The 21,755-nt window shown below is 40.1% G+C and overlaps 2 protein-coding genes across 3 annotated transcripts in view; one reads left to right on the top strand and one right to left on the bottom strand.

Annotated features, from left to right (window-relative positions):
• plpp1a (phospholipid phosphatase 1a) overlaps window positions 1-1,497 on the top strand; it is a 14,864-nt gene extending 13,367 nt beyond the window's left edge. For both annotated transcript variants that reach the window (XM_051413393.1, XM_051413392.1), the window contains exon 6: window positions 259-1,497. In XM_051413393.1, the coding sequence (XP_051269353.1) occupies window positions 259-378 (120 nt within the window). In that variant the 3' untranslated portion in view covers window positions 379-1,497. The remainder of the gene's footprint in view (window positions 1-258) is intronic.
• On the bottom strand, window positions 1,304-21,747 carry mtrex (Mtr4 exosome RNA helicase). The gene is made up of 27 exons (XM_051413389.1): window positions 21,591-21,747; window positions 21,078-21,218; window positions 19,856-19,922; window positions 19,587-19,649; window positions 19,247-19,359; window positions 18,941-19,115; window positions 18,736-18,826; window positions 18,304-18,428; window positions 18,027-18,125; window positions 17,714-17,831; window positions 17,502-17,633; window positions 13,635-13,714; window positions 13,024-13,134; window positions 12,101-12,202; window positions 10,708-10,833; window positions 9,896-10,046; window positions 9,326-9,498; window positions 9,166-9,234; window positions 8,962-9,087; window positions 8,758-8,868; window positions 8,463-8,651; window positions 6,253-6,416; window positions 5,338-5,443; window positions 3,796-3,852; window positions 3,542-3,704; window positions 1,968-2,072; window positions 1,304-1,889 (listed from the first exon to the last, which is right to left on the bottom strand). The coding sequence occupies exons 1-27, from the start codon at window positions 21,689-21,691 to the stop codon at window positions 1,837-1,839; spliced, it is 3,111 nt and encodes a 1,036-aa protein (XP_051269349.1). The 5' UTR covers window positions 21,692-21,747; the 3' UTR covers window positions 1,304-1,836.
• Between the last annotated feature and the right edge of the window lie 8 nt (window positions 21,748-21,755).

Here is a 21,755-nt window from a genome sequence, read left to right as displayed (position 1 = left end):
CTTGTCTGCTACCATGGGAAAAGTCTCCCACCAGCGCCTTTAGATATCAAGAATTAACGTTAGATCTCTTTTGTTTTAATATGTTCAACAAACTCTCTCGTCTAACTCATGGAAATTAAAAAGTGCATAAACTATTCTCTAAAGTCTAGTTACTGATTCTTAATGTTTTTTTAAGAGCACAGATCCAAATAATTCAGCCTCATTTCCATTTGTGCCTTTTTATTTTTTTAACTTTAAAATTCTTTCCCCGTCTTGCAGGTCTTCTTCGTGTCCGACTTTTTCAAGCCCCACGTAGAACCCCATAAAGACGCGGATATCCCACACACAACCCTGCAGGAGACCCCAACAAATGGAAACCACTTTGAGAGTCCCAACTAAGCTAACTGAGAGGTGGACGACGACCGCTGCTCTGTCCAAACGCACACCCAGGATTCCCAGCTCTCTAGCCTTTTTCATCTTCTGCAAATTCTCCTCCAACACCCTGCATGGATTTACAGTGTACTTGATTCTTACTTCAAGGAAGCTACTGGGTGACTGTGCATCCCAGAAGAAGCTTTTGGAAACTACACCTCAGGCCTGTTCAGATTTTAAGACTTTCTTTTTTTTTTTTTTTTTTAGATAATTTGCTGTCTTCGTCCACCAATTCTCCATCTGGAAGGAAAGTGTTGAGACTTTCTGTCCAAGCCTTGTAGATACTGCTTAAGTGACTGAGGGGGTTAGGGGCTAGAGATTCTGTAAAGACAGGAACCAACAATTTATTCATGTATCTATCTACTGAGCCGGTGGGAAGACTTAACTGCACGCACCCACTAAGAGGGTCTGACCACTGCTGAGAGAGCGAGGAGGGTTGGAAACCTGTGAATGTAACCATGCTTTGTGCTTTTTCCTGACCTGGAGTCAGTCTGCTCAAGGATCTGATTTAGGATCAGTTCTTAGGTTAGCTCCAGCACCCGAAGAGATGGCGGTCTCATAGCTTTGCTGCCTTAAGTCTAGTGTTAATTTAAGGGCTAGTTATAAAAGAGGAATGTTTGCTTCTCAAGGCTACAACAGGCTGGAGGCTAAAGCTGATCCTAGACCAGAGGGTTAACACTGCTTCACATCCGGAGCTGCCGACTCCAGGTCACCGCCACTGCTGTTTTATTCTCCAACCGTCTAACCTTGATCACGTTCGGTTAGAGAGTTGAAGAGTAGACGCTCAGTTTAAGTCCCGTGTTGCCTTTTGCTGGACTGCTACTGCTGCTATCACAGCTCCCTGTGTATCTAAGAACTAATATAATATACATCAAGTGAACAGACAACAATGTACTTTTGTATAATCTGTATGTAAAGACAATTCACCATACAGACTTTTATTGAAAAAGAAAAAAAAGTTACAAATATGTACAAATATCTAAAATAAGAAAAAGAGGAAAAATAAAGCCATTTAGTTATTAACATGAATGAAACGTGTATGTCATGAGCTGTCACATAAAATTAAAGCATGACTTGTGTTGTTTACTTCTCTTCAATAACTTTCATTATGCATCACTTTGCTCACGTAAGCAAAAATAAAAGCATGAATGTTCACTGTATTCTGGCCATGTAGACGCGTTCACTCATTTATTGGATAACACAGCTCAACAGGACATAAAGTTCAGGTAAGTTGTTGTTATGAAGAAAAATGATCAGAGAAGTCATCTGACAGACGAATAAATTATTTTTCTATTGAAAGCCAATTCAACATTGAGAATAAACAGAATACAAAAGAATGAAGCCAAGAGATCCATCGGTGGTTAATCATAACTAAAAGGTGAAAAACTGCATCCTCCAGTATCGTGTTGGAAAGGTTGAAGGTCATTAAAGGTAGAGACTGGCAGCAAATACAATGTCCCTCTTGATTTTCGTTATTCCTGCAGAAAGACAAATGAATCAGTGAAGTGCTTTATTCCTAACTGAGGCAGTTGTTTCAGTTGTGCGAAGTTTCTTACCTTCAGCAAACTTGTTCTCCAGCTCAGTGTTGCCGATGGCCTTGGCTGCAGAACACATTTGTCTCAGTACTTCCTCCAAACGGCGCATGCAGCGAATGATGCTCCCTACAGGAGACACAAATACACATTAACACGGTTTAGTGTGGATCTATTTAAAAAAAAAAAAAAAAAAACACCAGTTATGGTCCAGAATAAATTCATACTGAATGTTTCACAGCAGGATAAGGACATCTGGGAGGACGTTTTTGGTCTTCGATCAAACTCAGTAGTTGTAATTTCTGCATCATTTCCAAGAAGTTTCCAGTAAAGAGTTATTTGGTGCCAATTATAAGGAACATAGAGATACTGTTTAAGTGATACACTTCCAATTATATAATTCAGATTAACTGTGATTGTAGCCATAATAGTCTCTAGTCGGTGCACAACACATTTGTCAAATGGAGTTACGTTTCCAATACATAAATAACTCACTGATAGATCAATTATTATTCACTTTGGTTTAAATGAAGCATTTCCCTGATAATTAGTGAGAAAATGAAACTTTTCTAGAATATTATTAGAAAATTACAGACCTGTAAAACAGAGCATTAGTTGTTTTTTTTACAAGTATAATCAAAGTTTAAATGAAAACACAGATGTTCAAATATAATTATTTTGGAAATGTCTCAGTTCTCTGTCTCTCTCCTTCACCAACACGCAAATCTAATACTCCCTCTAGTTTTTCAGCTCTGGATTACTTATTACAATGATTTCTAATATTTTGCAGCTGAGGTCACTGCTGGGAGTCAGAGATGGAAACTATTGGGAGAATGATGGACTTTGAACGGGGTTCAAATCTAACCACACATCATAAATCAATTAGTGAGCCTCCACGATACTGCACATGTCAGAGTGAAGAAATCAGAGGGATGTGTAAAGGCTGTGTTGTACCTCGGCAGAGGTGGAAGAAGTACTCAGATTATTTACTGGAGTAAAAGTAGTATTTTCAGCAAAATGTTTAAAAATGGCTCCTGTGAGTGATATATTGTTACAACTTACTTACTCGGATTCGTCAGTTTGTAAGCAGCATTTTACTGTTGAACTGCTTTAAAATTACTGGTATTTTAAGCCAGTGGTTTCCAAACTCACAAGATAAATCGGAGGGGTCATGAGATGATTAATAGGAGAGGAAAAAAACGATTCTAAAAAACCAACAAACTGTTATGTATTCATTTTTCTGACATTCTAATCTTGGATTTGATACTGGACCGAGGGGCTTCGTTTTTTGGAAAAAAAAAACTTTTGAAAAGTGATTTAAATGAAATGATCCGAGTTGAATCTTCAACAATGTAATAATACATTAGTTTGTGTTTTTATGTTAAATTCTAATCTGAAATGTAAGTAACTATAGCGGTAAAATAGTAATATAGTGAAGTATGAAGTGCAACACTAAAATGTAAAAAGTGGTAGTATTGAGTAGGATTAAAATTTAAATGATCAAATAGAAGATTGTACTTAAGTTCTGTACTAGAGTAAATGTACTCTATAACACCTGTAATTTAACTTCCTCTTATGTCTGTTGGATATTAGCCCACCTTCAAAGACGTCAGTCATCTTGCAGATTTGAGCAAACGTGGCGCCGTTAGCCCAGGCGTACACCACATCCATTAGGTGAGGTTTAAACTGGTTTAGATAAGTCTCCTCGTCCACCTCCAGCTTGGCGTCTGCAGAAACCTTGGCTATGCGCTTCGCACACTCCTTAAACACAACAAGAAACAACAACATTTCCACCAAATTCAAAACTTTTAACGATGAGAAACTAATTGTGGATTGTTTCATGTCGTCTCACCTGCATTTGTCTTAAGGGTGCTGCAAGTTGTTCAGTCAGTTTTGGCATCTCACTGGCCTGGAGGACAGAACGACATCATTAACACTGTCATAGCAAACATTTGTTTTGCAGTCTGTATTTCAATCTCCAAGCAAAATATGTAGCTATTTAAACCTACTGTCAGCACAACCTTTCCCCCAAGCAAGACTCTCAGGCCTCTCTATCTTTCCCTTCTCTATGGTCAGATGTTATTTTACATTCAACACCATAAAATAAGCAGGAGAGAGGAAAAGAGGGTGTTGACATTCAAACATTGGATCCTGCTCGTCTTTGGTAACATAACTATTCATTTTATTACGGTACTCTAACTAGTCAGTGAAAGCTACTTAAGCAGCTTTAGTTGTCAGCTGTTCTACATTAACACCTGCCTGACTGTTAGTTTTTGTTTCAACGTCCCAGTGTTAATAATAAAAGGCTTTTTAGGGAACGAGCGTCTTGTTTTCCCCCCAAAATGTCAAACTCCGCTCTTAAGGAATAGTTCTTATACACTTTCTTGCCAAGAGTTAGATGAAGATTGATATCACTCTTATATCTGTTCAATATGAGGCTACAGCCAGCCAGCAGCCAGTTAGCTAAGCTTCGCAGAAAGAATAGAAACGGGGGGGAAACAGCTTGTCTGGCTCTGTCCAAAGGCGTTATGTGCAGGACTATTTTTAGGCCCTGCTTGCTGTTTTGCCCAGTTTCTGGTCTTTATGCTAAGCTAACCAGCTACTGGCTTTAGATACTGAACAGTCAGACATGAGAGCGGTATCGCTCTTCATCTAACTCTCAGCCAGAAAGCGAATAATCTGATTAAAGAAGAAGGAAACTGAGTGAATCTGACCATCCACAATGGGGAAGAGGATGACTCCTTTCTGTAGGTCAGTAGTTTAGAAAACACACACACACACACACACACACACACACACACACACACACACACACACACACACACACACACACACACACACACACACACACACACAGAGAGAGAGAGAGTTTGCTGTCACCTCGAGCCAAACTAGCAGCAGGTGCTCTTTAATGACAGGTGACAGCTGTACACACAGACACACACAGACACACACAGACACACACAGACACACACAGACAGTGGCCCTGTAGTGGTGTGCAAACATGACAGCTAGTTGTCATCGGTCCCTCTCTCACAGAGCTTTTGAGTAAGATGCAGAAGAGAAACGACGGCAGTGGGAGCCGTGATCGAGTTTAGATCTGAGTTTGTTCTGTCATTCTGAGGACTGAGCTGATGTGGAGCCAACAAAAAGGTTTGTTGAACCATTTGACGCTGCATTGCCTCATTGGGAGAACAGGCTTCATTAGGCAAGACAAACACACATCAACCTCAGGTTTCTGTTTTGGTTGCAGCGCACGGGAAGAGGCCAAGAACGCGATTGCAGCTAGAAATGTGTGGGAATCAACTGTTTATCTCGGTGGTCGGGAGAGGCTTAAATATCTGTTTGTATGGAGAATTAGAGGAATCAAATGTTTGTGTGCTTTTGTTCGTACATTCTCCTGGAAGACAAAGCAGGACAGCAGGGCGGTGGCTTGTTCAACCGTCAGATCATTGAAGAGGCCGTTGAAAATCATCTCCGTCAGCAGGAGCTCGTCGCCACTGGAAACATGAATGATTAGATTGTATTGTATTACTTTCAAACACGTTCTGATACATCCCTTCCTTTTTCTACTGAAATGGTGTAAGTAATATTGCAGAAATGTGGTGTGGGTGTTGGAATAACAGGTGACAGGTGAGAGCAGAAGTCCCCTCATGTTTCAGTCTTGGCAGGACTCTCACTTCCCTAAACACGCCACCATTACCGTGGAGACACCTCACTTGTAAACCTGCATATAACACTGATGTTTCACATTTTTTAAGTACTGCGCAGTAGATCCTGTAGGATTCATCAAATGCCATTAAATTAAAGGTTACAGTCCACAAAAGAGCAGGATTTACTTCAGATTTAACAGAGTGCTAGATGTTCTGTGCTGGTATCAGGAGCTCCAACAACAAACTGAGACTTTGGAGGAAAACAGTTCATAGTAAAAGCCACAAACCTCAGCTCTAAATCCCCATTATTATTAAATCCTCATGTTTCGTTAATAAGCTTATCCACATAGCAGTTTCAATGTCAGACTGGCGGTCAGGCTGAGGCCGAAGGTTTATGTTATTCCCCCCCCCCAAACCTGTATGAAACAAACATTCACACAGACTACCGTCAGCTGTCAGAGGAGGCGACTGACGGATTGTGATTAACCCAAACAGCTCTGCTTTTACTGTCAATGTCCACACAGTAATGGTAGTGCCGAATTTATCTATAGGCTAAAGTACAGCTGAGCCAAAACATGTAAAAATAAACCTACAAGCAGCTATATTATTTCTATATTTACACAAACTGTGTGCTGGAGGTGTGCTCTGTCCTTTACCTGCTAATTTCACAGGCAACCCGGCCTTTCACCTCGATGACATCAGAGGGGCTGGCGAAGCCGAGGCGCCGCAGAACTCTCTTCCTGCACTTCAGCTTGTCCATCTGCAGGACGGTCCGCGCTTTCTTCAGCTCTCGCTTGGCCGTTCGAACGTCTGCTGCAATCTAAAAACACACACACACACATACATAAGATTGTTATAGCGTGCGACCTTAACCTGACGTAAACTTAAGAAGTTTTCAAGAAAATATTAAAATGATTAAATGCACTGTGATCACTGCCAGCTGTTCTGTGTATGAGCTAATATCAGTGCATTAACAGTCATAGTGATGGAGTGGAATTTGAGTTATCTGCCAACAAATGTTCATCTGCCTGCTTATCTGTCCTCAGTGATGTCCATTATCCACTTTAACCTTTAGCCCTCGTCATTACAACACGCCTCAGAAGCCAAAGAACAAACACATGTACAAAAAGATTTCACTAACATGGTTTATTACTTTAAAATGTATATTTATATTTTGGGAAAATTGTAGTCTTATTTCTTGGAAGTGGGAACGTTCAGACTTTTTTTTATGCTTGTGCAGTATCAAAATGCACAACAACGGTGGGTGTATCAGTACTGTAAAGGCTTAAGTGGATGTCAGCTGCAGAAACGAGACTGAGGATTAGCTGCAGACGGCTGTCCAGGGATTTTGGAGATGCTAACAAAAGGAGCAGGTTAATCTCTTACTCTGCCAATCAAACATAAAGTAATCCAGTTTACACTGTACTATAAAACCCTATCATTTCAAAACACACATAAGACCGCAGAGGGACGCAAATGTTTATGCAAATTTTCAAAACACAAGTAAAAGCCAGGGCGGGTGTTTTGCATCCATCACACACTCACTGGAACATCAACTAAAGTTTGAAATATGAGTAAAGTTGTTCTGATAACAGGACATAATCAAGGATTTATTTTGAAAGGTACATGTTACACTTGGGCATTATATTCCTTATTTTGTTGCCAATATATTATTATTGGGCTAAGTGCTATATGTTCTTATGTTGAATTCATACATTTCTCTGTAAAAGGGAATGTTCTGTGCTTTATAGCAACTGTACATGTTGTATTTCAAATAACTTTACTTCTTTTTGTTCTGGACACACATTTTCTCTACTCTGTATACTTTTGGAGTTTTTGCCATGCCAAGACCATGATTTAATGTAAAGAGGCGTCCACTTGTCTCCAGGCCAAATATCTCAACACTGATGAACTACTATGACATTTTGTACAGATATTCATGAGTTTGGTGATCTCCTGACTTTGTCTTTAGCGCCACCATGAGGCTGATGTTTGTGGTTTTGATGGGCATGCACCACATTTCATATCTTTGGAAAGGTATTTTAATATATTTATATTTTTTAAGGGCAAATATTTACTTTTTTTGTAGAATTAAATTGAGAAGTGTGTGGTAGGGCTGCTGTAAAGCATATTGCTAGCAAATAGCATTTAGTGACTTTGGTGGTGTTAAATGGGCATAAAGAGCAAATGTTTCTCTACAATTGCAGGTATAGGGGATAATATATGGCTTGTTTTAGGTTTAATAAATATAATAGTAATTTATTTTGGTCACTAATTCATTTTATGAGAATTTAACTCAGTTGTTTTAGAATATTGGTGTGCGTTACGTCTTCTTTTTGTTCTGGATTTTTCCCTGGATGATACACGCTGTGAATAACTGGTTTCTACAGTTTCAGTGCTGTTGCCTTGCAAGGGCTGAAAGACAGGAAGTGTGGTTGTTGTTAACTGTACATGAGAATGCAGTTTAGACCCACTACTCATATTTCTGATGAAAAAAATAAAGTTTCCCGTCGCTCGATGTAATCTAATGGTTTTCTCTTATCTGACCTATAACTGAGGGTGCGGCCCTGTAGGAATAATGTCCTTGCTTTCTTCCTGTATTTGTCTGTATAAGTATATATGCCCAAAGCCAACCTGTCTGGCAGGAAAAGACAATGGAAGGTCACTGATTATAATCTAACAAAAAGGTAGTCAATGTAGATAAAAAAGGAAGGATAAAAGTCATTCATATTTCAATAGCAGCAAACCCCAACTGCGATCTGTTGTTAAATGGTTGGCTTTCAATAATGTTTAACATTTAGCAGCATTTTTTATGGCTGACCTTCAACTCCCACAGAGTGAAATACACATATATACAGTTTCTCACCAGAGCTTTCTTCTCACAGAGAGAATAGACAGATTCCAAGTTGGGGTCACTGTGCAGGGGGTGGGAGTACATGCGGTGCTCAAAGGCCTCCACTTTCTGAATAACTTTCTTCAGTGCAGGGTCTTTGATGCCCATGTCATCTACGGGGTCGAGCAGAGGAACGCCATCTGGGAAACGTTTCTGCACCTCCTGCAGACAAAATGTTTGGGAGGGGAATAAAAGAAAGAAATGATTTAGACCATGTTTTTGGTTCAGTTGAAGCTGTTCTTTCTTTCAGGATGGCTGCATTTTGTACCTGTATGGACTTGAGCAAGAGCTGTCTGTTGTCAAAGGGCCGCAGGTCTTTGGGGATGTAAAGGCGAACTGAGCTAATGGAAGTCAGGAGATGGAGCATCACTGGGACCACCTGTACAAAAAAAGTTACTGTCACCCTGACTACAGAGACATGTATTCATATTTGTGTATGTAATATGCACTTGAGTGTGTTTGTTGCACCCACCTGCATCTCTCCAGTCTCCCCTGGAGCAGCAGGTTTAGCAGCCTCAGTCGCAGCATCTTTTACACTGTCCTTACTACAGTGAACCAAAACCTCCACCACATACAACGGCTCTGAGTCTGTGGTGGTCTAAATGAGGAAATTAACATTAGTCACAGCCACGTGGAAATTGATTCACGTGTGTGTGAAGAGGCGACACCGACTTACCTTCACGTTAGTTTTCTTGCAAAAGTTTACAACCACTCCCCAACCGAAGTCAGCGTCTTCATTTTTCACCTGTGGGATCAAAACAAAGAGCCATTGTATGAAATGTGAAACTCCATAATTATTGTCAATTATTGTCAACTGTCATTGTGTGAAGCCCCACCTTGACAAGTCGCCCAGGCTGCAAGAAGGGCAGGCAGTATTTGGGTTTGTGGATGAACTCTTGTATCTCTTTACCCAGTTTGGCCAGCTGCTGTCTGATTTTAAAGTAAGTGACCACACCCTCTTCATTGGGAATCTCAATGGAGTGGTACTGCTCCTCATATTTCTTAATTTCTGCACAGAAAAATCAGAAACATGAGTAAAGTCCGAACTATAAGTAGGACGCAACAGGACAGGCAATGTAAAAAAAATAACTGTATTTCAACAATTTTTTAAGGCTTTCTCAACCTCTTGACATTGAAAATAATTCATACCAGACACTTAATAATGAAAGACATTTTGTGGAACCAGAGTAAACTTTCTTGTTTTAGTCTTTAGCATCTCTCATCAAACAGAATGTAGAAATACAGCCACTGGGAAGCTTTTTGCTACTGCACACATGAACTACACACTGAAATACATGCTCATCACATATACAGGTATCACTGTAAGAGTAAAATCAGAGTTTATCTAGAGGTTACTTTCTCATCCAGCCTCCTGCATGCTGTAGTAAAAATGGAAATATGCTTACTTTCCACAACACCAGGCAAAGCCCTGTAGTGTTGGAACTGGTAGAAAGACTTTTCTAACATGTACTCTGGGTTGATCTCCTCCACACGCAGCAGGTTGAGCACCATGTTGTAGGTCAGGTGGAAGGCACTGTTCAAAGGGTCTGCTGAGCCCTTTGAAAAAAAAAAAGAAAGACATAAAAGAAATTAATTATAATAATGTACAGCTGTGGTTAATTATGTGGTTTGATAAGGTTGTTAGCCTATTGCTTAAAAGTGCCAAGAAGGTATGAGGTCTAAATAAATGCAGGCTGAAGTCACTTTCCCTAAATTAAAACACCGAGGAGGATTTTTTTGCAATCACTAACTCTGAAACTCCAGAATCACAGATATGTGTTCGACAGCTTTCTCCAAGATACCCTGGGAGTTAAGCAACAGTTTTACATTAACAGAATCTTGTTTAAAAGCTATGCAGCAACATATTTATAGCAGCTATTAATGTGTCAAATCAAAGACAAAAGACCAAGAGCCTCTTGGCTTCCTTGTGACTGTGTGTTGTCAAGTTTTTGATGGAGCACCAAATGGCCTGATGATCCACAGAGAGAACAACTTATGGGCCACTTCTGACAATTTCCATTCAATCGATTAAATTATTCTCAACAAGACAGTGGGGAACTATGTTTCATTGATGGGATAGTAGGGTTATTATTGTAGCAGAAGAACATGTAGACAGCGGTGAAGTGGTTTGAACAGATGTGATTGATAACTAGCTGTTGCATTCTGAAAAATAAAGCAAACTTGTACGTAAAAAGCGGAGCAGCCATATTCTCAGTACCTTCAGTAGCTGTTTTCCCACAGCTGGACTCATCTTCTCATCCACCATGAAAATAACGATGCCCCTGTCATCCATTCCTCTCCTCCCAGCTCGCCCAGACATCTGGATGTACTCACCTGATGTAATCTAGATCGCATGAAAACACACGCGACATTAAGAGGAAAGACATTCGTTAGTGAAGGCTTCTCTATACCTGTAATATGTGTTGATCTGACAAAGAAGGAAAAAAGAAACAAGACTATTACACTACTGAGAAAAGACAAAGGAAGAAACGTATAAAAGGTAGGGAGAGAGTTGCATATTTGGGTGTGAATCTTGTGGAAAATAGACATTCCAGCAATCAGTGCCCAGCTAAGAATCTACATTAGTAACAGAAATCTAGATGATGAAACTGTCTCATGAGGAAGAGACTGAACCAGTTTTCCACAAGCCTCCGAGGACGATTCTCTGCGTTTGCACATGGCTCTGATTAAAGTCCACATATCTACTGGTCTTTGAGCAATAAAATGCTAAAAAAAATGCAGATAAGATTATTTTTGTGTTGAAATGATCTGATCTTCATTTCAGGCATGCCATGAGATCAGCTCTTGATTTAAAACACAGTGTGTTTCAGGAATGAGAGCTGTGTGTATTTAAATGTGTGAGTGCCTGCGTGGAGCTTTGGCACCATCAGATGCACCAGATGTTCCCGATGAACCTCTTGGAGGGCAGTTTTCCTTCTCTCTCACATTCTCTTCAAGCCTTTGTGTGTGTATGTGAGGAGAAGTGTATGAAGTGAAGATGAAGGGTGCTTCTAAATGACGACAGTTCCACCCACCAGCCCCCAGCTCTTATAAACAATACGTGGCTGTTTATGTGGCGATGCTAGCTGCAGGACTTGAAGACCTTATAAAAGGCCTCACAGCGGCACACCGTATGACAACTCCACACTGCACACAGGGCAGAGCAGTTGTTTTAAAGAGATAGCATAGTTTATAGGGAGCCATTTACCATTGCACTGGCTACTCATTAAAAGGTGCAGAAACAGTGAGGTTAGCCTCACTAAGCTCTCTTATTGGAGGTCTTTTATAAGTAGCGTAGAAGCTCCCCTTAAAAAACAGAGAAAATGGACGCCTAGCTTACATAAACTCCACTTCTAGGGCTCAACTTCCTGCTTATGTGGGCCCATAGCCACAGCTATGTAATTTGTAGTTAACATAATGTACTTGTTAGGATTTTGCATGTAACGTTGGATGAGGGGGAAAATATCCAATATATTTTCAGAGAGAATTTCCCTTGACAAGATTATTGACTTATTATGTGACAATAACTGTGTGTGTGTGTGTGTGTGTGTGTGTGTGTGTGTGTGTGTGTGTGTGTGTGTGTGTGTGTGTGTGTGCGTGCGCGCTCTTACAAAGCGGTGATTCTTGCCATCAAACTTGCGTGCACTGGTGAAAAGCACAGTGCGAGCCGGCATGTTGATGCCCATGGCGAATGTCTCTGTGGCAAACAGGGCCTGGGATGAGGGATGATGGGAATAAAAAACAAACATTAGAACGATCTCATTGCAATATTCTTAAAATTTCATTTTCAAACCAGCTCAAGGTACCCTGTGGAGTATTCAAACAAAATTATGTTTGCAGTCAATGTTTCTTACCAGAAGGCATTGTGTGTATCCCTCAGGCTTAATAAACATTCTGAATGTGTTTTGTTCCTCGTAAAACATTTGTAAAGCCAATTTTTAAAATCTACAAAAAGATAGTGGTTTATTCAGGCAGTAAATCTTGGGGTGTACTTTGCAAATGTTGGTGCTCCTGAAGAATAAGACATCTTCAAACATGTGTGGAAGAACAAACTTCAGGCACTCACACAGTTAGAAGCTATGTAACTAATAAAAGTTGTTGATCAAGTCTTCACACTCCAGCTCCTCTATGTGTGAGTGCCTGAGGGTTCCAACTTAAACACTGCATTGTTTACATCCATGTTTTCTTGCTAATAGTCTTCCTTGTTGACACATTGCTACCTTTCTTGGCGTGTTACTGCCACTGCCTGAAATTGGCAGCAGGACATGGCTCCACAACACTAGTACTCGTGGTCAAAAACGTATTCTTGTACAGACAGGCAGTTCCAGTTCTCACTTACTTAACTTTTGTACATTATCATTTATATAGTATGTACACAATGTTTAAATTCAAGCATTTTAAACTTTATTTTTGACAATGACGGGTGAATATTTCTTGACCGCCTCCAAATAATTGCAGTCTCTTTGAGGAGAGGGATACATATTATTTGTTAAAGAGTGTTTTTACGAGCATCTTGACGCAGAGACGGTCTTACCTTGAGCAGGCCTTCAGAGAAAAGGATCTCTATGGTCTCTTTCAGGATGGGCAGTAGGCCTCCATGGTGGATTCCTATGCCCCTCTTCAACAGTGGCAGTACATGCTCCACCTGAGGAACACCAAGAGCATGAAGAGTCAGATTAGTGTTTGTTTAATTTGTTTATATTGTTCAGTGACAGTGCAAATCCAGTTCCTTCATCAATTACAGCCATCAGCATCAAAAAGACATAGTGGAAAAAGCATCTAACCCTCATAGTGGAAAAGTGTGATGTACGGTTGGCTCTGCTGTCGCTCGTGCCGTAGCGGTCTACCCACTAACAACTTAACACGGCTGGTTTTCATAATGTGACTCAGCACAGCAGGGTAGAATAACATGAGCACTGTGTATGAGCCTGTGTTGACATTATGTGTGCGGCTATTTACATTAAGGCAGTTTAACTGTCTTCTCTTAGCAGAAAATCACTGGGAAGGAAATGCTGAGGCCATTTTCTGAGCTTTTACAAGATGGCAACGCTGGGTTCAAAAACTGAAGTGAGAACAACGTGGATGGTAATAAAAACATCACACGAGTTGTGAGGAAACGGAGTGAGAAAGAGCAGTCCTCCTCACCTGGGGGAGTTTCTTGTCTTCGTCTGAAAGACAGTCCACTGCGTTGTTGAACACTTCCTCCACCAGACGTTTCTCGTCATCTGGAACAAACAAATGGTGCATTTCTGATCAGAAAATGTTCTAAATATAAGCGCAAAAGCCCTTTTCATACATCCTGAACCTGTGTGTCTCAACTACTCTTGCACAAACACCATTTGGATAATTTTAAAATATAGCTTCAAATTGAATCTCTCTTGGCATGTGTGGTTAATGTGGAACACCAGGGAGAGTTTTTAGGGAATTGCATGCAGGACTAGTTTAACCACCCACGGACTGGGAAAAGAAATGATGCTGCTGTATTCGGTTAAAGTCTGTGATAAATCTAGAGATTATCTACTTTTGCAGCCACATGCTTCAACACAGTTTCTCTGATTTGTTATTTTGTAGAATTTATTCTACCTCTTCCTACCTTCTTCCTTATTTAGTTTTTTAATATATGTACAAATATCCATGTTATTCAACTGGTGACTTATTTTATTTAAAGCCACTCATTGAAGGTGAGTTGTTATTACAAAAAGAAACAAGCGGTTGGCCGTTGCCACAGTTTTAACCAACACTCTTATTGTAACGGATGTATGTAAAGGGCACCATCAGTGTCTTATTATTGTGCTAATTGTTTGCTGTGGCTGGTTGGCTTGCTCTGTCCATGTGGAAACTTGTGTCACAGGTCTTTCTTTGTTCATGAAACTATTCTGGGAAACCTTCCTTCTTGTGTGCCCGTGTTAGTCAGAAACTTGGACTTCCACAAAGTCTGATGGCACAGTATTTATTATTAACGTCAAATGACTTCAGTGTCAATGGGACTTATTTTAATGGTTTAACAACAAAGCAATAGCACAGACAAACACACACAAAAGGCCAACTTAGTCCATGGCTCCAGTGAAACAGCCTGAGGGAAAAGAAATGCAATAATAGACGTTTAAAGAGCAAAGGCTCTAATAAAGCTCTAACTTGCAGCCCCTGGAGGCTGCAAAGGTCATTACGCTGTAAGAAAATACCCTTTAGAGCCATTCCAGCAGTGAGCAAGAAAGTTTGTCCTGAGAGCGGGTCGAAGGGAAAGCTTGGAGAGTACCTGAGAAGCATGATTGTACCATGGCAATCAAATCTTTAGCTTTTGAGTTTTCTTACATACAAGTGGAAAAATGGTCAGGGGCAAATTTTACACATGAGGATCAGTTTATTAGTCACGCAAAGTACTACTCAGCCAGTGAAAAAAACGTTGTATAATGTCATCTTTGGCTGAGGAGAGAGCTGTGTCAGGTCTGAGCAAATTACTTAAATGACATATTGGTAGTCTCCAAGCTGAGGCAGAAACCCTGCACTGCAAACAGAGGATATCAAGTTTGAAAGACATTAGTATATACCAGTCAGAGGGCTACTGAGATGCTTTCTTTGGAATATAGGGTAGTGATTTTGGAGTTATACTCAGGATCAGCATCTGTTTCTCCCCGATAGTTCCCATTCCTCCTTCTTTCCAAACAAATCATTAGGAATTATCCTCTGTGGACCATGAATATCCAAACCAAATTCACAGCAATGTGACCTGTAATTGCTGAAATATTTCACTCACTGGACCACTTCTGGCTTCATCATTACTGGGAAACAACTATAACGCTGTACAACAAGACAAATAAAATACTACTGCTGCATGTCAGCATCACAAATACACAATCTGGGTCTATGCCCACCTGTCAAGTCTTCACAAGAACAACAACTACGACTACAACTTGTCTATCTGATGGTGCAGTTCTGTACTCGGTCAGTTGGTTTGTGTTTCGACACCAGCCGGTCCCCTGACTCCAACAAAGCTCTGCCATTCCACAAACACTGCCCAGAAACTGTGTGTCACAGGAAGGAAGGAAAGGAGAGAGAGAGAGAGAGAGAGAGAGAGAGAGAGAGAGAGAGAGAGAGAGAGAGAGAGAGAGAGAGAGAGAGAGAAGGGATTATGTCTTGAGTGTTTGCAAAAACAGACTAAGGAAAAGATATGGATGAACGGAAGAAAGAAAGCACAAAGTAGAAATGGTAGAAGAGAGGGAATGGGGGTTGGAGAGAAGCTGGTTGAGAATAAGAGAAACCAGGAGAGCTACGTGGCTCCCTCTCCTCATTATAACCCACCTACACACACAAACAGAGGAACTCCATAATACCAACAACCTGCCTACATACACACTGATTAAAAAATCTAGCTTCTCAACTGTTTGCTAGAGAGAATTGGTCCCTATGAGTTTCTAAATGACAGACGAAAGAAAACAACTTTCACGACTGAAACTGTTTTAAACATTCCAAGTAATAACATCGGCAAACACTTGTGATACAATTCTTTCTGTAGGCATAAAAAAAAACTTTTCTAAATGACCAAAGATGTTAAACAGAATAATTTGACTCCTTTACAAATCAGATTATTTTATTTCAACATTTTTCCTCAATCAAAAGAAATTGTCTTCAGTCTGGCTAATTATTTGACTGCTATTACCATCTGCCTCAAGAAATTTCCCAAAACACACAAAGCTGCTGGAAAAGAGAAATTATCTTTGGCAGAGTTTTTCCCATTTGTTTTATTTCTTTTGCAATATTGATGAAACAATTGGTAGCGTTGACAGAAGAGAGGCCTTCAGCGTTGGAAGCTCAGCATCAAAACAAACCTCCTCATTTATAAAAATGTCACAATGTAGGAAAAACAAACCCCAGATGAGGAGGAGATGAGGGAGGAAAATGTTTCCCAAGTAAGACTTCATATACATGTTTTATTTCACTGAAAAGGCCTGAAGCAGGCGGAATTCGAGCCAAACTCAATCTACTGCTGGATTATCTCCCATCCTGCAGAGATTTGTCCTCATGAAGCAACTTCACTTATCCACTGGACCAAACAGCAGGACCAGCTGTGCAGGCACAATGAGCCATATTCATGGCACTTGCTCAGTAGGGAGGATTTATTCAGCTCGGCTTGCCAAAGATTTTGCATTTTGGTGAGTGCTTTCGCTTGCCTAATTTCAACTCCCTCCTCTATAACAACAATTTGTCACAAAAATGTATTTGTTTTGGCATTTCAGAGTGCAAAGACGATCTGCTCATAATCTCTGAGTCTAACCACAAACAAGCTCATTGTTCAATCTGCCATTAGTGTGACTTCACACCTGATCGCTGACAAAGGCAGCGAGCAGCTCACAATAAAAGTTTATAATCTGGCTAGAAAGAAGTACAACTAACATTTGATCATTTATTACAGGTCAAATAAAGTGCTAGGATTTTTAATTGCGGACATAACAGATATGACAGAATGGGAAATATTAGGGCTGCAACTATTTATAACATTGATTATTGATTTTGTGTATAAAATTTAGTAGTGAAAAATTTCCATTACATAGCTGCGATGTCTTCAAATGTCTTATTTTGCGAAACCCAAAGATACTGAGTTTACTAAAGAAATTCTCACATTTGAGAAGCTGAAATGTTTGTTGTATGTTTGGTAGTCTTTTAGCTCAAAACGTCTCTAAAATGTTTTTTCTGTTATTAAAATAGTTGACAATCAATTTTCTGTTGATCCACAAATCAATTATTCAACCTATTGTTATAAAATGTTAAGTAAATAGGGTACAAATCAAAGTTGTATTGGCAAATGTCTAAAATATTTCAACACTTATTATTGTATATATTGTTAGGCCTTGTGAGACAAATTCTGATTTGTGATTTTGTTCTATATAAATAAAATTGGATCTGACACGACTCATACTGCAAATGTCCACACAGTGACAGGCCAAATATAGGTTTGTAGAGGAAATAATAACACACACACACACAGATATATAAGCTATAAAGCAGAACAAATACCTCTGTTGAAGTCGAGTTTGGACACCTGCAGAGCGTAGGCCTCACACTCTTTCTTGCTGAAGCTGAAAATGATGACAGGCTGGAAGTTCCTCTCCATGATCATCTTCACTATCTTGAACACACTGGATGGACCTACAAAATCATGTCTGTGAGTATACATGGACATGAATTCTTTACACGATTTGACCTTGAAAACTGACAAACACACACACCTTTAGTGCCTCCTTTCCGTCCTCTCGGGTCCCACTTGCCCCCGCTGCTGCTCCCAGAATCCCCTGCGTCTCTCAGCACCTGCATAGCGGTGTTGAAATTGTCCTCTCTGAAGTCTCCCTGAAGAAAAGCAAAAGGCACACAGATGTTATGTGTCATGTTTATCACATGAAGACCGATGCATTCAAAACTGGGAGACAGAGAAACTGGGCTGATATGAGACTAGACACATCTAGTCTTCTGTAAGATTAATTAGCCAGCTGTCTTTCATAGCGCTGACAGATTCCAGTAAATGCAGTTTGTGGGTGAGCTTACGTTCTCATCAACAACCAGGTGGAGTCCATCGCCCCCTGCTGGGAAGATGTAGTGTTGCAGTGGAGTGGGACGGTAGTCTGTGTACACTACATGGCATGGCTACAGGAGACATGAGACAGAAACACTTCATTAATTATTCAACACAAAGGGGAAAAAACACAAAGAAATGTTCTTGATCCTTTCATATAGACAGATAATCGCCACCTTCTCATATTACATACAGGAGGAAGGGACAAAGTGACTTGTATTTATAATGCGTGCCAGTACAGCATCCCACCTGCTTGTGTAGGTGGCAAATCCACTCAGCAAACTGTTTGGCATTGGGGATAGTGGCTGACAGGAAGACGTAATGCACATTGTCAGGAAGAAGAATGATGGTTTCCTCCCACACAACGCCACGCTCTGAAATACACAGAACACAGAGGGATTTGTTACAAACAATGGACTTCTGTTTGTATTTGCATCTGAAACACTGGGCCAGCTGTCAAGGTGACAAAATCTTCCCAACAACTACTGAACTACACAAGTTGTTGTGCTGAAATATGCCAATAAATGTTCACAATGCCACGATGATCACAACAGGTCTGGACCACTTGTGTACTTCATTACAATGTATGATAAAATTGGTGTCACTCACACATGATAGGAATTAATCTGTTCATACAAGTGGTTCATGCACCACACTGTGCTGTTTATATTGTGTACACACCTGCATCTCTCATGTAATGGATCTCGTCAAACACGACCCAGGCCACTTCCCTCATGATCTCGGAGCCTCGGTAGAGCATGCTCCTCAGGATCTGGGGAGAAAAGGAGGTTTATCATGTCAGACCAACTACTCAACTTTACAAAGACCACCCTCAAATGAAACTTGATAATGAATCCACATTTTCAGACACAACTTTAAGCCTTACCTCTGTTGTCATGACGAGGCAGGAGGCAGTGGGGTTGATGGTGACGTCCCCAGTCATCAGTCCCACATCCTGGAACTCCTCATACATCTCTCTGTACTTCTGGTTGGAGAGGGCCTTGATGGGGCTGGTGAAGATCACTCTCTGCTTCTCTCTGAGCGCCAGTGCAATGGCATATCTACAAGAGGAGGATATGAAGAGTAAACCAGGTTAGATCACTTATCTGGCATTACCATTGTCAAAAAAGGCAACAGTAGTCAAATAAGTAATCTGTAGTGATGTTATGTTTAATGAAGATACAGTACTCACTCGGCACAGACAGTCTTGCCAGCAGAGGTGTGTGCAGACACAAGCACAGACTCGTTGTTGTCAATACATAAAATGGCTTCGCGCTGGAACGGGTCAAGAACAAAAGGGTACTCCTGCAAGACAAGGAAGACATGTCAAAACAAAAGAAAACCAATCCAGGAGTGATACTAGCTCTTCTTCTAGTACAATGAATACAACAATATTATCTACAAAGACTCCATTATACACATACATTAATACAGTACTGTGTTTAAGGTGTGATAACAAAGAATAAAGAATATAAAATATATCATTGCAACTAGAAAGCGACTAGTAGACCTGATTTAAAGGTGAATTTTACCTTGGCGGCTTTCCCCACTCGTGGTTTTAGAGGTTTGTAGTCATCACTGTCAGGCAGAGCGACCTGTTAGGGAAAGACAACATTTTAACAAATCTAAGCAGCCACTTAAAGTCAAAGAAATCAGACAGGTGGCAAATAAAAGAAAAAGCCTGAGACATCTTTGGTCATTTGAAATTTCTGACAGCTCATGGTGCCTCAACATCTTACATGTTTTTTTTTCTTTTTATTTGTCATCCATCTGTAAATTTGCCTCTAATTGCTTTCTTTACCTCATGCGAGCATCCTTCCACAGTATCGACTTGCTCCACCTTCACTTGGGGCATAAACTCAGCAAGACTGAAACAGACAAAACATCTGTTACCTACACACCAACTTAAAAAAACATATTCTGCAGCATTTCAAGCCAGTATTTCCCCTCATAAGAGTAAAAGTCATTGATTTGAGTAATATACATATAAATCAACACCTCTCTGAAACCTTCATGAGGTTGGTTGAGGGTTAGAAAAGCATTCAGGTCCTTTTCTAAAGATAAAATAGCAACATCATTATGTAGAAATACTGCCCTGCAAGCGAAATGTGACTTAAGTAAAACGAGAAGTTAAATCGGATAAATATACTACAGCAGTGGTCGAGCAATATGGGTTTTTCAGTGGCCGATGTAGATTTTTAAGAGGGCTGCTGATGGCCGATATATATAATGCAAATATCAAAACAAAGAAAATGCATGTCTACTTCTTTTCTACAAGGAAATTCAGGAATATGTTTACAGCAGGATGCATTAGAGTTATAGTACAAGGGCTGAAAGACAACAAGAGGGGAGCTCCAACACCATTTCACAGCAGCTACACCGACATGTCTTCTTTGTAATAATTTATAACTTCTGTAATACCACAATCTTTAAAATCTGACTAACATTACTCATTTCATTTCTGTTGGTCACATACCGGGGTATACATTTACTTTGTATAAGCTACTACTTACTACTATATTTAAGCATATATTGTATATATTTTATTACTATAAAAAGGTACATAGACTCTTATTATATTTCTATTTCCATTTTTTACTTATATGTATATACCTATATACACACTGGCTGATGCCGCTAGATACTCTCAATCGGCTGATTGATTAATCAGTCTATCACAATTGCAGAGTACCAAAAGTACTAAGAACGGCCCTGTTCCTGAGTGCTTTATTGTTGGGTTATAATAAGAAATGCATTCATGTGCAAGCAGCGTTTTAATGTAGCTGGTCGAGGTGGAGCTAATTTCAAGTACTTTATATAATTCTGAGTAGTTTAGCTGATCTGTAAGTAACTAAAGCATCAAATGTAGTGGAGTAACACACATATAGTATTTCCTTCTGAAAGGCATTATGTAGCTTTTAATGTAAACAATCAAGTAAAGTAACTGAGTAAATGTACATAGCATTGTTGTTGCATGCATCAGTCAGTACCTCACTACCACACATACAGTGTTAAGATCTTACTTTAGGTCATTAGCAGAGACTGCCTCATGTCGGGGTTTCTTCCCAAACACCACCTCCTCTCCACCGTCACTGTCTGCCTCCCTCTTGACCCGGGCAGATGGACCAGCATCCTTGTCAGTGCCATTTTTACCTACAGCTTTCCTGGAAAGAGAGAAAAAAGAAAAAAGTAGCGATGAACCTGACACTTTAATGAGCACATGAACGTTACACCAACGATTAGCCTGCTACACTATTTCAACTTTAAACTTCTCAGTCTCATAAATAAACATATAAACATTATATTTAACACAACAAAAAACAAACATAAAGTGGATTTGAATTCACTTTTATCAGCACAAACCGGGACTTACAATCTGATGTTTCATTAACGAGTTAGGTTAACTTAGCTAGCTAACTTAGCATGTTGACGTTAGGTCAGACACGGGCAGACATGGTGCTACGTTCAAGTTCCCTGGACATTCAAACCTCCTGTTTTTCAAACATTAATATGCAACAACAGACGCAGTGATTTACCCTATATCTGGTGTCAAAGACGCGGGTATCTTTTTGCTTGTTGTGGTTTGTTGCTCATCGTCAAACACGCTGAACAAGCCGTCTCCGAAGGCGTCTGCCATGATTGTTGAGGGCACACTTCCCACAATACAACACGAGGTTTCTCCCCCGGTACTACTTCCGGTA

This window comes from Dicentrarchus labrax, unplaced genomic scaffold (genome assembly GCF_905237075.1).
Source record: "Dicentrarchus labrax unplaced genomic scaffold, dlabrax2021, whole genome shotgun sequence".
Taxonomy (NCBI): domain Eukaryota; kingdom Metazoa; phylum Chordata; class Actinopteri; family Moronidae; genus Dicentrarchus; species Dicentrarchus labrax.
Note: the sequence above shows the minus strand (reverse complement) of the source record. Positions and strands in the feature narration are given on the sequence as shown.

Coding starts and splice junctions, on each gene's coding strand:
- mtrex (XM_051413389.1), bottom strand. CDS start 21,691: ATGGCAGACGCCTTCGGAGACGGCTTGTTCAGCGTGTTTGACGATGAG. Junction 21,219..21,590: donor TCTTTGACACCAGATATAGG/GTAAATCACTGC, acceptor CTCTCTTTCCAG/GAAAGCTGTAGGTAAAAATG. Junction 18,827..18,940: donor GCCTCGTCATGACAACAGAG/GTAAGGCTTAAA, acceptor TTTTCTCCCCAG/ATCCTGAGGAGCATGCTCTA.